Below are 15,024 nucleotides of genomic sequence, written 5' to 3'. Positions count from 1 at the left end.
TTGTTAAGGAACTAGCATGATGTGAAACATAATGTGTGTTAAATCAACAGGAACTACTGTGATTAAGTACAAGTACAAGCTGTATCAGAAGCATACAATGACTCAATAACTGAGTTGCCTGGTTACCATTCAAAAGAAAAAGTTATTTACAGCACAACTGGCAGCTGCTCCTGATGTCTTTTAATAAAAGCAGCACTGCATCAAAACATTGATTACGTGAAATAAACTGATAATGTATTTTTGTTATCTCACTAATAAGTGCTGCACACATCTATAAGAGAAAATGCAATTACATATAAACTCTATCTTTGTCCATTCCACACTTCTGAAATATGCTAGCTCTTTAGTATAATAAAATAAGTGAACTGTAATTTAATACAAAGTCAGAGGGTCACTTGTTTCTGAAATCAATATGCTAAAAAGCTCTCATTACAAACTAATTTTAATTCAACGCAGTTACGATATCATTTCTATTTTAGGCATCTTAATTTTCAAATTTTAATTCAAATTTTAGAAGAAGAATTCACAAAGGCAAAATCTTTGAAAGTAGTAATTGCAACTTACATTTTCTATTAGGTCACAAATTATGGCATTGTTGAAATATTCAATGTGAGTCCATTCAATATCCTATAAAAACAAAAAGCATATAATGATATGAACAGAGAAATAACTGCAGGAGTTCTCTCTATTGGCACGTTTTTATTGCATTCCTATTTATTAAAATACCCTTTTAAAAGTCAGCCCTATATATGTAGATTTTGGGACCCTAACATTTTATTTAAAAAAAATGCAATCTACAACTAATATTATTTGGCCAAAATGAATGCCCTTGAATGGTTTCCAGACTTGCTTTCCATTCCCTTCTTCAATCTGTGTCAATTTCCCATGCACTCCATTGGAAACAAGCCAAAATTTTATACAGCAAGGCCTTGGGTCAGTAATGCTTTGTGTAGACTTGCAATGTTTATAAGGAAATAAGTCATAATTTCAGTACAAAAATCTAAGACCAAGATTTTTCTGTTCTTAATTTTCATTCAGGACAAAAAAAAAAAAAGGCTAAATTTAGATGAGATCATCTGAAAAACCCACTGAGTCTGGCTGTTATTCAGATATTTGAAAAAAATTAACATGTTAAAATCAACAATAGAACTTCCAAGTATGGAATAATAGTCCTACACCAGATGACAATGAATGACAGAAAAAACCAAGAGAGTTTCAGACTTGGAGGGATACAGCCAAATGTACAAAGTAAAAATACAAGCATTTCAATTCCATACTTAATTTGTATTCTAGAGTAACATCTAATATTTTAGTTTTTTCAGAGAGGTTGAAATTTAATTCATAAAGTAAATTACAGTAATTATCTTTCAAAGTGCTTGACCAATCAATGCAAAAAAAAAAAAAAAAAAAGGGTTTGTCAAAGCTCCACATTGCCTTCGTGATTATAAGGCAGGAAGAAAGTCTACCCAATTTTCAAAAACATTTACACAACACAATAGTGCCATTCAATCTGAATACAGACAGCACACAAGTTTCTACAGTTTTGAAAGATATTTCCTATGATCTATACATATAGTAGTACGGAATATTGCTAGAATCAATAAAAACTTTGTAACTTTAGGCACAACCACTGTACACCACCAAACCATAGTAATTTAGGCTCCAAGACTCATCTTCACAGTTTATTCTTAAAATAGCATGTATGGCTCATTGTAAGAACTCACAGCAGAAAACTAAGGGCATGTCTACAGAGCAAACAAAGACCCGCAGCAGCAAGTCTCAGAGCCCAGGTCAACGGACTCGGAATCACAAGGCTTGTACTGCAGGGCTAAAAATAGCAGCGTAGCTGTTGGGGCTCGGGTTGGAGCCCGGGCTCTGCAACCTTGCAAGGGGGAAGGGTCTCAGAGCCCAGGCTCCAACCCAATCCTGGTCGTCGAGACTATTTTTCGCCTCGCAGCGCAAGACCAAATCAGTTGGCAGGCTCTGAGACTCACTCTCGGGGGATGGTTTTGTTGTTTAGACATGGGGTTCTCAACATTTTTCTTTCCGAGGGCCCCCCCAACATGCTATAAAAACTCCACCGTCCACCTGTGCCACAACCACCGTTTCTCTGTGTAACCAGCAGATAAAAAGGCAGGACCAGCGCTAGGGGGCAGCAAGCAGAGCAATATCCTGTGGCCCCACGAAGCTTAAGTTGCTTGGGCTTCAGCTTCAACCCCAGGCGACGGGACCTGGGCTTCAGCTTTCTGTCCTGAGATCCAGCAAATCTAATGCCGGCCCTGTTCTCGGCTTTATTTTGACGGACCCTCTGAAACCTGCTTGCGGCCCCCCAGGGGTCCCCAGACCCCGGTAAAGAACCACTGATTTAGACATACCCTCATAGAAATCTATATGCAATTACTTCCACCACACTTCATCCCATTTCATCCACCTTACTGACCTTGGAACGATCACTCATCTGTCACTAAGAATGCATCTATTTGAAAGTTCAGTGTATTTTACGGCCAACAAGATTATACTGTGAAATAAAAGTGCATTTTCTTTTGTATTTTAGCTCTATGAAGGAGCTAAAGGGTTTCCTGGGAAAATTGCATAGACTGGTTCAAGAGGCCAGTCAAAAGACTGAAAACTGTATCAAGTGACCAGCCTGACACTGGGGGATGTAGGAGTCCTGTGTCAAACATAGAGAGATACACACACACACACTTTTACAGAGCTATCATGAGACTGACGAGAGGGACAGGCCCTGTGAGACGACATGAAGGTCTCTGAACCTGCACCAGGGTCTCCACGTGGAAGATGCACGACACTTTGTAAGCCAGGCCTGCATATAAGCTGTTTATTGTTTTTTAAGGTATATTTTCTCTGTAACACTTTTGCTCTGAATAAATAATACTTTGCTTTATGAAGGGTGGTTGGTCACTGTATAACCCTGTCATCTCTCAGAGGACAGGGCTGCAGGTAGTGAACTACCATTAAATCTGCTAAGGTGATCACAATGAACCATAGCCTAAATCCCCAGTCTAGAAGGGAATGTGTCATGGGACTCTGCCCTGAGAAAGGTAACAGAGGTTTGAGACCTATCGCGGGGATCAGAGGTGCAGTTACCTTGGGAACTATGATAGCAGATGGCAACAAACAGTGCTACTCTCCATGGCAGGCTCAGGTTCAGAAAGAGAGCTCTGGGTACTGTGCCCGGAAAAGGTGTGTATTGGTGAGTGAGTAAGAAGTGATCATACCAACAAATGAATTTGAACATTACCTCTCGTATGTATTCCTCCTGTTCTTCTTTTAGGGTGAGTTCAATGAAGATCTGCTGCAGCTTCTCATTACAATAGTTAATAATGAACTGCTCAAAGCTGTTGTCCTGTAAAACAAATCAACACATTTCTGTTCATTTGTTGCATGTAACATGCTCTGGAATTCAGTTGGAGTAAGTTACGGCAAAGGCCTTGAGTCTACAAGCAGCTTTACTGGTTTACTCTCTGGTTTTAAAGGTGGCATTTCCATGTATACATTGTTAAAAATGGATTATAATTTCAAAATTTAGGATCAAATCTTCTCATGTGATTTTCCCCACTATGAGGGACTGCAAGTTTGACTTATGGTGTTTCCTCATCATTTCCTCAGGGTGGGGTGATAATATGGGGCTATTATAATATGATGTGGCCATTTCCCATGATGCCAGAGCAGAGACCATGTAGAGAAGACTTCCCCCTGAACAACCCACTCCTAGCATGTGGTACATTGGGAGCACCTAAAGGGAAGTTTCTGCAGGCTCTAACATTATGGTTTTTTAAAAAAACTGATATGCCTTTACATTTACAGTATTGCTTGAGAGAGCAGATATAAAAGTAAACAAGTGTATTATCAGTATTGTTATAAGGTCCATAGTAAATGAAATATTACATTTCCCTATGGATTCTGATTAGCAGGGTGTGTGGCCACTCAGAGGCACTGTGGTACATATCAAACTACAGAATGTCATATTTTGGATATCACCACAGTACATTTCCAAAATAATACATTTCAGACTCTGCGAAGCTATCATTAGGACAAGTTCCTAAATACTATGGATGAAATTGCAGCTCCATTGAAGTCATTGGTATAACTGCCACTGAATTCCAAGGGGCCAGGATTTCACTCTAAAAGGTTTTAGCTTATATCTTTATTCCAATTATCTTAAAATCAGGGCAACCAATGTCCAGTTACACATTTTCTGATACATGCTTAAAATGTGTTTATTAACAAAAAGACACATTCTAGGCTCTATTTTCTCCTTACTAAGTGTTCATAACTCATTAACACCTTGAATATGCATATCTATTAGAGCGATTTTACTTACAATTATGTAAAAGTAGTTTTAGTTATTACTACTGTTCTTTCCTTCTTAATTAAAGACATTCCAACATGTTACTTTTTTACTAATATGGCTATGTCTCTGGTTATTTTGGAGGACTGATATTTGCGTAACGAACTAAACCATGAAGTTACACCTGTCAACAAATCTGCTGCACAATACCTATGAAGCTGAAGTTACACTTACAAATTTCTTGATAATAAAAAAACCTGCAATTTTTTAAACATCAGTTTAATCAACTAGCTGCTAAAACACTAAAACCATGATTAAGAACACACTCAAGCAGATTAGGAAAAGCTGAAGTAGCATAAAGAAAAGGAGTACTTGTGGCACCTTAGAGACTAACCAATTTATTTGAGCATGAGCTTCCGTGAGCTACAGCTCACTTCATCAGATGCATACTGTGGAAAATACAGAAGATGTTTGTTTTTATACACACAAATCATGAAAAAATGGGTGTTTATCACGACAAAAGGTTTTCTCTCCCCCCACCCCACTCTCCTGCTGGTAATAGCTTATCTAAAGTGATCACTCTCCTTACAGATAAATTGGTTAGTCTCTAAGGTGCCACAAGTCCTCCTTTTCTCTTTGCGAATACAGACTAACACGGCTGTTACTCTGAAACCTGACGTAGCATAGTTACCTATATCAACTTGGGTTTAAGCTAAAGCAAAATCAAAGCTGATCTCTCAGGCTATCTCTACATAGCAACGAGACACCTGTAGCTGGCCAATGCCAGCCAACTCCAGCTTGCCGGGCTCAGGCTGGGGGGCTGTTTTATTGCTGTGTAGACTTCCCGGTTTGGGCTAACTCTACGACCTTCCCACCCACCTCACAGGGTCCGATAGCCTGGACTCCAGCCCTGACTCCAGCCCGAGCCCAGAAATTCACACAACAATGAAACAGCCCTACAGGCTGAGCCCTGTGAGTCCAAGTCGCCTGGCACAGGCCAGCCCTGGGTGTCTAGTTGCTGTGTAGACATACCCAATTTTTTTCTGCAGCCCCTTCAGATCCTGACGTCCTTCAAAGCTTAATTACAGATCAGGGTTTGGAAATTTTTCATAGCTCTAGAAGAGAAGTTTAAAAACGTAGCATGCATAAAAACTACACTGCAAACAAGTCATACTTACTGCATTCTGTTTCAAAAAGACAAATTACATAAATTGCAATCAGTCCTTATACAATTTCTGTAGCACTACAGTATACAAAGCTACACTGAATGAGTGCTGACAGATATAAACACAGTAGTACAGTGGCATCTTTTCGTTTACATTTCTATAGCTGGATATAGATTCATGTTTGTACATCACACTGAAGATGTAAAATGCAGTATGAATGTTAAATGTTACCTACGTAGAGATGCATGCATAGTTATTTTAGTTACTTGGCAACGTGACCTAAAACAGGAGTTCTCCCATGCTAAACTTCTCTCTAGTCAGTGAGCAGCATTTGACTTGGACAGTCACCTATATGACCCTATGACCATTAATCGATAAATCTCGTTACAGGGTAAGGAGCTACAACACATTTAAGGAAGAATGGGTAAAAGTTTGACATATGTAGATAAACTAAATATATCAAGAGTGATGCCTTTGAGGAGAACAGAGTCAAACTGACATATCTCCTTGGCCAAAACAGTGATGAGATACAGACCATATCCCCAAGTCAGGTAACCCTATGCACCACCAAAAGAATGTTCTTCCTGAGGGATTATTTTTGTCCTTTTACAAGGACAAAGACAGGACTTCTAGTTCACAAACTGTATTCCATAATCCTTAATATACGCATCTCCATATGGAAAAGTGATTAGTACTAAATTCTACTGACTAAAAGTGTGTGTATGTTACATATATAAAATGTTTATTATTATTCACACATTGAAACATTTTTCAGATTTACTTTTTTTAAAATCCATCATATTGATTGTCTGTTAAAGAAAAGCAAACCCAAAAATCTACATATTTTTTTCCTTTGCAAATCACCAAAAATAGAAAATTAAATTTTATTTAAAACCATCAAGATACTTGATTTTGCCACTCTAGCAATCAATTTAAACAGGACATCCTTATTATTATTGACATTTGCGCGTATGACCGAGTCAATGGCTAAAATTTAAATTACAATAAAGGATACAAGAGAAAGTGTACTTGAACTTCCACAAGCACTAGTGACTATTAATACAAGATAACTGCAACTACAGACATCAAGTTTTGTTTTTTTTAAGTTAATCTAAGTTATACTTTGAGGAAAGACATTTCTTTTCACAGTTGTCTGAAATTCTACCCAAACAAACCAACTACAGGATATTGGCTAAAAGGATATTGACCTAAAAGGATATTGGCTTGAGTAGATACCACAAACAAGACACAAAAGAATGAGATTTTTACCAAAAAGAGTTAATTGAAGCAAAGTTTACGGAGTGGCCTCAGGCAGAAATGCCTTGGAATGGCTAAACTGAAAATGGTTGTCAGATTAGTAAAAGCAGGAAAGACATTGATAGGTTTAGACAGGATTTGCAGGAGTATTTCAGGTATATTATGGCAACTCACCATGAAAATGTAGATGTAAAAATAACTGCACCTATGATTTCTACCAGCACTATGAAGATGGGGTTAAGCTAGAAGCAATGGCGAAACAAGACAAGCTTTGTACTCCTGTTGAAGACAATACAGGCTACTTTCTTAATTAAAGGAGTTGCTACAGATTATAAAGAGAGGGGATATTCTTCTATCAAATTATTTTATACTATCACATTTTCCCTCATCATAGGCAACATGTGTGTCTATTTTTGAGGTACACTACAAGAGAAATTTTTCAAAGGAACCAAGACAGTTAGCTGCCTAACTCCCATTGAAAGTCAATGAGAGTTGGATGTCTAACCCACATTTGTGCCTTAGAAGATCTTCTCCCCACACACACTCCCCAGACTGTTAAATTTCAAAAAGGTTTTGTTTGTTTGTTTTAATACATAAAACACAATAGTACACAAACAAGACTACTTTATAGGAAAGTTGAACTTTAAAAAAAAAAAAGTTCAGAATTGTGCCAGCTTGTATCCAAAGCAACAGAACTGGCTCCTTTAAAATTAACATATTAGTTAATTTTTTTTTTAAAGTAGCAGGTAACTGAATTCTGGTCTCTTACACTCCCAAAAATGTGTAATTCCTTTTATCTGTACCACAGCTCCTCTGCCCCAACTTAAACATCAAAAAGCGTACCCCCCTCCTCACGGTAGGTGGAGGATCCAGGGCAGCTCTGGCAACCAGTGTAGGCTACTGCCAAAAATTGCAGAGGAAAAAGAGCTGGGAAGGGAAACCATAAAGGAAAGCCTAGATGCTTGGTTCACTGAAAGGAATGACGTGATGAACCAAGCAGTAGGCCTGAAGATTTAACCTATATCCAGATGTGAGGTCCTGCTGGAAGGATGGAGATTTTAACAGATGTGCAAGTGAGACTTGATTTGTAAAGGAGGAACTACATAATATAGATACTAGGAAGGTGGGAATGTTGCCATAAGAATGCAAATAAGAGGGAAAGGGATGAAAGAGAGATCATTTCTTCCTGCCACAGAAAATGGTTGTTTACATGCAATTAAGGTCAGAACAATCTAACTTTTTCACCCCTGAGAAGTTTCCACAGGTATTTGTTGTTCAGTATTTATTCCCTGAAGTCCTTTAGGGATTGAAGTTTCCCTGGGAAAAGCTTATATACTCTGGTGGTGCACACTCTAGAGAAGCTCTATACAGACTGTTGTGTGTTTATAACACATCTATCAATACAACTGTTGATTTTTTAAAAACCCTGGACTTTTTCTTTGAGAGGGGAAAAACTACACTACCACAGTATTGCTAAAAGAGTTTGACAAATTCCACAAAACATGTCCACAAATTTTTACTTGGATGTCAAGATGAATTCGCTATGGTCCCACTTTTGTGTTCACTTTCATGAACATTCACGTGATCAAACTTTACGGAAAAAATGCTCATGGAAAGCAGATTTTAAGCGCACATATTTCTGTAAAAATATCTCTCTAGGCAAAGAACCCTAGAAGCATGACATTTAAATGTACATATTTCAGATATCCGTAGTCACAAAACTTCCAAAATATAATTCCCATTCATTAGTTACACCAAAATGTATAATTAAAGCAGTAACAACAACATACGCCCAAATCACACGGATTTCACATTTCCCACAGTCAGTTAACTGGGCCTGCCCCTGCTCCTATTAATGTCAATGACAAAACACCCAATGAGTTCAGGAGCGAAGGAAGATACTCAGGCCCACTGAACACATCTTGCTCTCATCTGCATTTTTTGGCATATGCAGGCTAAAACCAAGTAGTGAGTGGTAGGGGCAAGAATCAACTGTGTCGCCAACAAACATAACGTGTGTGTGTTACACAAAGAAAACTCAGATATAATCACATCACAAACACAGGTTAGCAAATTAATCCTAGAATCACAGATTCTAGGACCTACTAAATAGTGTTGGTCCATTTGCACATCATGGAACTAATCACTGCTTTAGGGGAAAGCCCTTTAGCACACTCAGAGTTTCTCTGTATTCTATAATTTGCTCATCTTTAAAATTATGATGTAACCCATGAAAAGCACGCAATCAACATGTTTTACAGCAGTGATGAATATTACATAATGAGCTTCAATTATTTCTTAACCAAAAAAAAGTTAAAATTCAGTAAATCAGTTATTTTATAAAAAGTATTTTAAAAGCTCCTCTCTGACATCTAGAAATCCAACCAAAAAACAAAGAACAAGCAATACTCTTTATGTAGGGCTTACCATGTTGTGTGTTCCACTTTCACAAAGCTAGCCAGCAGATGCACATGATAAACAACAGATTTAAGACTTAGTTCTACTCTTATATACTTGATTGAGCTTTGCTCTGTAGATTGCACAACTGACTGAGTACACATACACCAGCACAGCAATCAATTTTTCAGTACCCTTTCTCTGTTGATGGGTATCAGAATAGACTTGTGTATGTATAAAAAATGAAACATTTATATCTAGAACTGAGATTTATATATTTACAGTATATACACAAGTTGTGTTTTCAGATGAATTGTTGATACAATGCTTCCATCTATTAGCTAGCCACCTCATAATAAATTTTAAAAAACTGCATCTCTATTGAGATCTCATAACAATCACAATACCACTGTAGCAAAGTGTGCTGAGCTCTTTAAAAGTGGACACCATTAGCCTAGATGTTACTGGGACTCAAGCCTTCATGGAAGAGCATGTGGGGAGATGTAGTTCATAGGAGAGATTGTTGGAAGGCGTAGTATCAGAGGGCTCATGCCATTGCCAGGACTATACAGGAAAAAAGCCTTTGGGGTTCATTTAGGGAGCGCTCAGGTGAAGGAAGGATTTGGAGGAAGCCTATCTAGAGGCCTGAAGGGAATAAAAGGTGGTGAGGAAATAATTTCTTGCAGGCATTGTCTGTGTCTGGACTCTCCCTAAGTAGCATGCTTCATCTTACATAGTCCTGGCAATCACGTGACTCCTCTGGTACCACATTTTCCAGCTTGCTTTTCTTTGAAGGAGTACGCCCTTGTATCATCTGGGCTAGCAGCAATTACTCTTAAAGAGCCCAACATATTCCACTACAACCACCAAGAGGTAGGTGTTATTGTTCCGATTTTACAGAGGGAGAAACTTAGACAAAGACAAGGTATGAGACTTAGGCAAGGTGTCAGAAAGCTTGTGATGGAGCTGAGAATAGATCTCATATCTTCTGAAGCCTATTTCTCTGCTATAAACACAAAACCACCCTTCCTTAATATAATTCTTCACCCTCTTATTTGAGCATTTCTCTTAAAAAAAAAAAACAACATTCATTGAAAACACAACTCTAATAAAGAAAGACGTGTTGCCAATCATGACATTATCTTCTTTTACATTTCTTATGGCATTATCTCAGCACAGATGTTATCTACGTTTAAAGCCAGGATGATGGCTTATGTAATTATATTATTTACATTTACAGAAGTGAATCCAACTTAATTTTTTTATGTGATGATGGATGGGACCATTATCAAGGTGTCACAATGGTAAAAAATTGTTTGTGGGTAGCATAATATCAGCTGCCATTCATGGTGGAAACCAAAGAGTTCTCTGAGAGCATCCAATTAAGCGTTTGTACTCTGCCACAGACTCTCTTACTTGTACGAAGAACTGCTGAATGTGAAATGCTTTCTGGCAAAGTATAAAGGAGCATGTTTCTTACATGATTTCAGGTAATACTGTGTTGCCATGCAGTCTGTTTGGATAGAATATTTCAAGGGAAAATTGCTAGGGAATTTACACATCTCTCTCAACGGTGCTCAATTTTCAGCTATCATCATATGATGTTTGAAGTGCATGCATATTCATTTGGTCCTGATGATGGGTCATTTACCATGTGAACAGGTTGCAGTTTTCTGGAGTTGATTGTTTTGTCCAGATTTTAATTCAACCACTATTATACTGTCCAGATGACACATGATTTTAAAAACACCTGTGCAAAGCCTGGTAAATTATTCGAACTGAATTGGAGAAACCAAGAGAACAATATGATGTGGTGGTAATATTTTATTCTGGTTTCAACACCACAGTCTAGTGTTTGGGGAAATACCTGTCTATTTCCTTCCATCTCCAGTCACAGTTATCAGATTAGCACCACACTTTCCATGCTTTATAATGGTCCTTAACCTGGAATTTGTGACTTGTCATGAAACGAAGTCTTTGCTCTGGCATATATTTTCCATTGACTTCACAAGCTGGTTTCTTCTGTGAGCTAAGATTGAAGGGATTTGCACAGACATTTCTGTAAGGAGCAGAATCTAGAGATGATGGGTTGCAAGAGAGGACTATAGGGGTTTATTCCCAGAAAGAACGGCTATGGGAGGAGTCACTCAGAATTTTAAATGTTTTTAGTTCCTTTTTCTGCCAACACTGAGTATATAAAAATGGATAGACATTGCCTAAAGAATAATGAAAAGTTGCTACATTCTGTTTTGTTTTAGCAAGTCAGTTTTTGTCACAGTGCAAACACGATCAACTGAACAAAGCCCCAAGAAGCAACCCAGCTAGCTTTATATTCAAACTTCTCGAAAGGAAGCTAGGGGGAGCTGGGAGAAAAATCATTAGAAATTTTCACAAAAGTTCCATTGTATTTTGAAAAGTTAAACCCAGTGATGCTGAATAAGAGAAATTACTTTTTAACAGGAAAAATATGATCAGCCAGGGAAATTTTAGCAATGGAAGTGAACTGTCAGATAAGGTATTCCAAAAGCACTGTAATTAGAATCTAAACAGGTAGCGTTTTACAAGCAAATTAGTCTGATACTCTCATAGGCCCTCATAGGCAATTTAAACATTTCAGGTGAAACCGTGCCCTGCTGAAGTCAATGGAAGTTTTGTCATAGACTTCAGTGGGGGTCAGGATTTCATCCTTCATCAGTAAACACACAGAATATATTGGTTTGTCAATGGTTGGGCAAAAGTTAAAAAAATAAGTACCATGCCTCCTGTAGTTTCTAACACATATCTCTCCTCCTCCACCTTCCTGCCATTATTTCTCATATAGCTGATCTTATAAATGTAACAAAGCACATATTTATATTTTGTACATTAACTAAAGATAAACAGGAAAACACATGCAACAGAAAATACATCTTGTGGATTAATGCTGCACTTTTACAAGGCAGTCTAAAAAGGTATCCAAATCAACAGAAGGTGCACTAATGCTAACCCAAGTGGTAGTTAATTTGGTTTGAGATTAGTTTAAAATAAGCAATTATACTTTTAACACACTGAATCAAGTTTCAAATTTATGTTACAGGTTTGCAGGTGGAATGGCACTCCCAATGCACTTTTATCATCAAAATCCATCATGTACATTACTGTAGTTCTAACCTTCAAGACGGTGCATGTTAATTTAAGAGATAACAAAACATGTACTAATTGGTTCTTAAGGGGAATTTATAATCACTTCCTGGAAATACTAAGAATAATAATTAGCTCTGTAAATTCACTGCCATTAGCTATATGTCAGCTAAAATTCTACATGTATAATAATCCATTTGTAAAATATCCATCCAGAAGAACTGTACCATTTAAGCTAGAAAATATAAAAGATGTTGCTGATGATTATCTCACTTCATCCGATGTATTGTACTGCATATATTACATAATATTTCATTCAATTACAGCAGATTAGTTTACTATTTGATAACTAGTTTTACCAATATGTATTTTTGTTTGATGGTGGCTAGATTTTTTTATGCAACCATTTCTTATAAGCATTTCCTTAATTGTCTTTGACTGCACATGTGCAGTACCATCATTTATAAAAAGGCTCCATAAATTCAGGTTTTGCCATATATCTTTGTTATTTAATTGAACTTACTTCATGCAGATTCATTATAAAAGTATAATTGACTAAAACCTGTTTACCAATTTAATAATTTCAGTGTTTGGATTTTGTTCCAGTAAGAGCCAGGTGGGAAATGGACTGGTCTTTTTGAAGGAAAATACACAATTTTGAAACAGAAAACAGAACAAAATTTTTTGAAATGTCTCAGAAAATGAAATTCTGCACAAAAATTAGTACCAGGTCAATTGAAACATTTTGTTTTGACAAAACTGAAATGTTTTGTTCCAATTTTGATTTTTTAAAAATTTTATATTACATAAATACAAAATAAACCAAAAACTATTTTGTAAAAGGAAAAAAATCAAAACATTTCATTCCAAAAAGCTCAAAACAGAACACCTTCACCCTACCAAAAAAAAAGTCATCAAAGTTGACTCATTTCCACAACATTTCATTGTCAACTAATCAGCATTTTTCAATGGCAAAATATTCTATCGAAAAATTTCCTGACCATCTTCAGTTCTGATATCAAGCCACCCTTGTTTCCTGAAAGGTTTCTGAAGTTAAATTTGATATTATTAATATTTGATCATAGTAGCCCCAAGAGGCCCCAGGCCGGGATCTGAACCCCGTTGTGCTAGGCATTGTACAAATGCATAACAAAGAGATACTTGTTGTCCCTTCAGCATCTCCTCAGAAACACAGGCTACAACTGGCACATCACACCTGTTTTCTGCTCTCTCCGCTGGCTTTTAATAGAATTTCAAATCAAGCTCAAGGTCTCGTCCTTATCTTCCAAGTGCCCAAAGGCCTGGGCCCAGGATACCTAAAAGACCATCTAATACTCCTGGATGACAACTGTAGTTGACAGCTTCACTCCTCTGTCACAATGGCACTCTCAACAATAAGAGAAAAGCTTATCTGTGGAGGAGACAGAACTTTCATGACTGCAGGATGAATTCTTCCACGAATTAAGGAGCATCACAAACCTCAACTCTTTCTGCTTCAAGTGCAATGCACGTTCTTTAACCCTGCCTTCTTTAATACAAACACATAGCAACACAAATATTTGTTTAATAAATAAATAAAAAACACTGCCAAAACAAGACACACTACTGCACACACTTCTTCCTTTAGGGAGAAGATGAAAGAACAATACATGACAGATGTGTAGTCACACTGCTTAACACACTACTGGAAGTCACTCAGATACAATGGTGATGAGTGCAGTACAAAAACCTCTATAGAACAGAATAGTCCTAGATAGCTTACAATTTAAAATTTAGAATTTACACAATCTAAGCCATATACTAGGACCTGACCCAACACTCCTCATTGTTAATGGAAAGGTTCCCATTGACTTCAATGAGCATTGGATCATGCCCTTAATATACAGCTGTATATCTCGTGGTTCCACTATGACACTTACATGATGCAAATGACTCTTGATTGCCCTGTGTACCTCGGTGAATTTCACCCTATGAGTTTAATCCCATGAGGTAGAGTACTTTTTCTCCTATCTGCTTAAATAGAAGTTGAGGTTGCTCAGCATTTGGTAGGATTGGACACTAAATGAACAAACTTGCTCCATTTTCAAATTTATTATTTTAAGCATTTTATAAACTATAGTATAGTTCAATATACATCTGAGAGGAAAAAAGCATGTAGTCTTCTATTTTGCTGCTATGAAACTGTGTCCTTACGTCTAACTACTTGTTTTTATGGCTTTATTTTTCTAATGTCAAACTTCTTAAAAAAAAAAACCCAACAAAAAACTTGTTTCTTTGCATTCAATTTAACAATCCATAGACAGTCCACAAACTCAGATTTACTCCAGCATTTTTAAACTCCCCCTCACCCTACACTTAATCAAGTGCACATACACAGCTGGTTAAAACAAAATTTCTGCCAACAACAGTAACATTCTACTGTGTAACTTTCTAAAGGAATATAACTACCACCATCTCCAAATAGTCCTACTACTAAGAGTTACTTCCAGATTGATCCCATACTGTACATTTTCCTAATTTCTTCATATCTTCAGGAAACTAAATATTATCTTCTTGAGTAAAAACCTGTTTCAAATATTAGCTATATCTCTTCTCTTTACAAAACTGTTAGACTACTCTGATTCATTATATATCTGAAATGAAGCATATACTACCTTCCCCTTTCTAAGTATTGGGAAGAGATAAATCCAGGTGGATTGTTCCTACCTTCTATTGAGAGTAACTGCACTTACTGGTCTCCTAGAGAAATTGTGAGAAAGTGGGAAAGGAGGA

General features: G+C 37.1%; 1 protein-coding gene across 6 annotated transcripts in view; it reads right to left on the bottom strand.

Moving 5' to 3' along the window:
* Positions 1 to 15,024, bottom strand: part of MYO1B (myosin IB) — a 177,913-nt gene that overhangs the window by 38,507 nt on the left and 124,382 nt on the right. For all 6 annotated transcript variants that reach the window (XM_073306214.1, XM_073306213.1, XM_073306216.1 and 3 more), the window contains 2 exons: positions 3,263 to 3,367; positions 565 to 627 (listed from right to left, as the gene is read on the bottom strand). In XM_073306214.1, the coding sequence (XP_073162315.1) occupies positions 565 to 627; positions 3,263 to 3,367 (168 nt within the window). The remainder of the gene's footprint in view (positions 1 to 564; positions 628 to 3,262; positions 3,368 to 15,024) is intronic.

Source organism: Lepidochelys kempii, chromosome 11 (genome assembly GCF_965140265.1).
Source record: "Lepidochelys kempii isolate rLepKem1 chromosome 11, rLepKem1.hap2, whole genome shotgun sequence".
Classification (NCBI taxonomy): domain Eukaryota; kingdom Metazoa; phylum Chordata; order Testudines; family Cheloniidae; genus Lepidochelys; species Lepidochelys kempii.
Note: the sequence above shows the minus strand (reverse complement) of the source record. Positions and strands in the feature narration are given on the sequence as shown.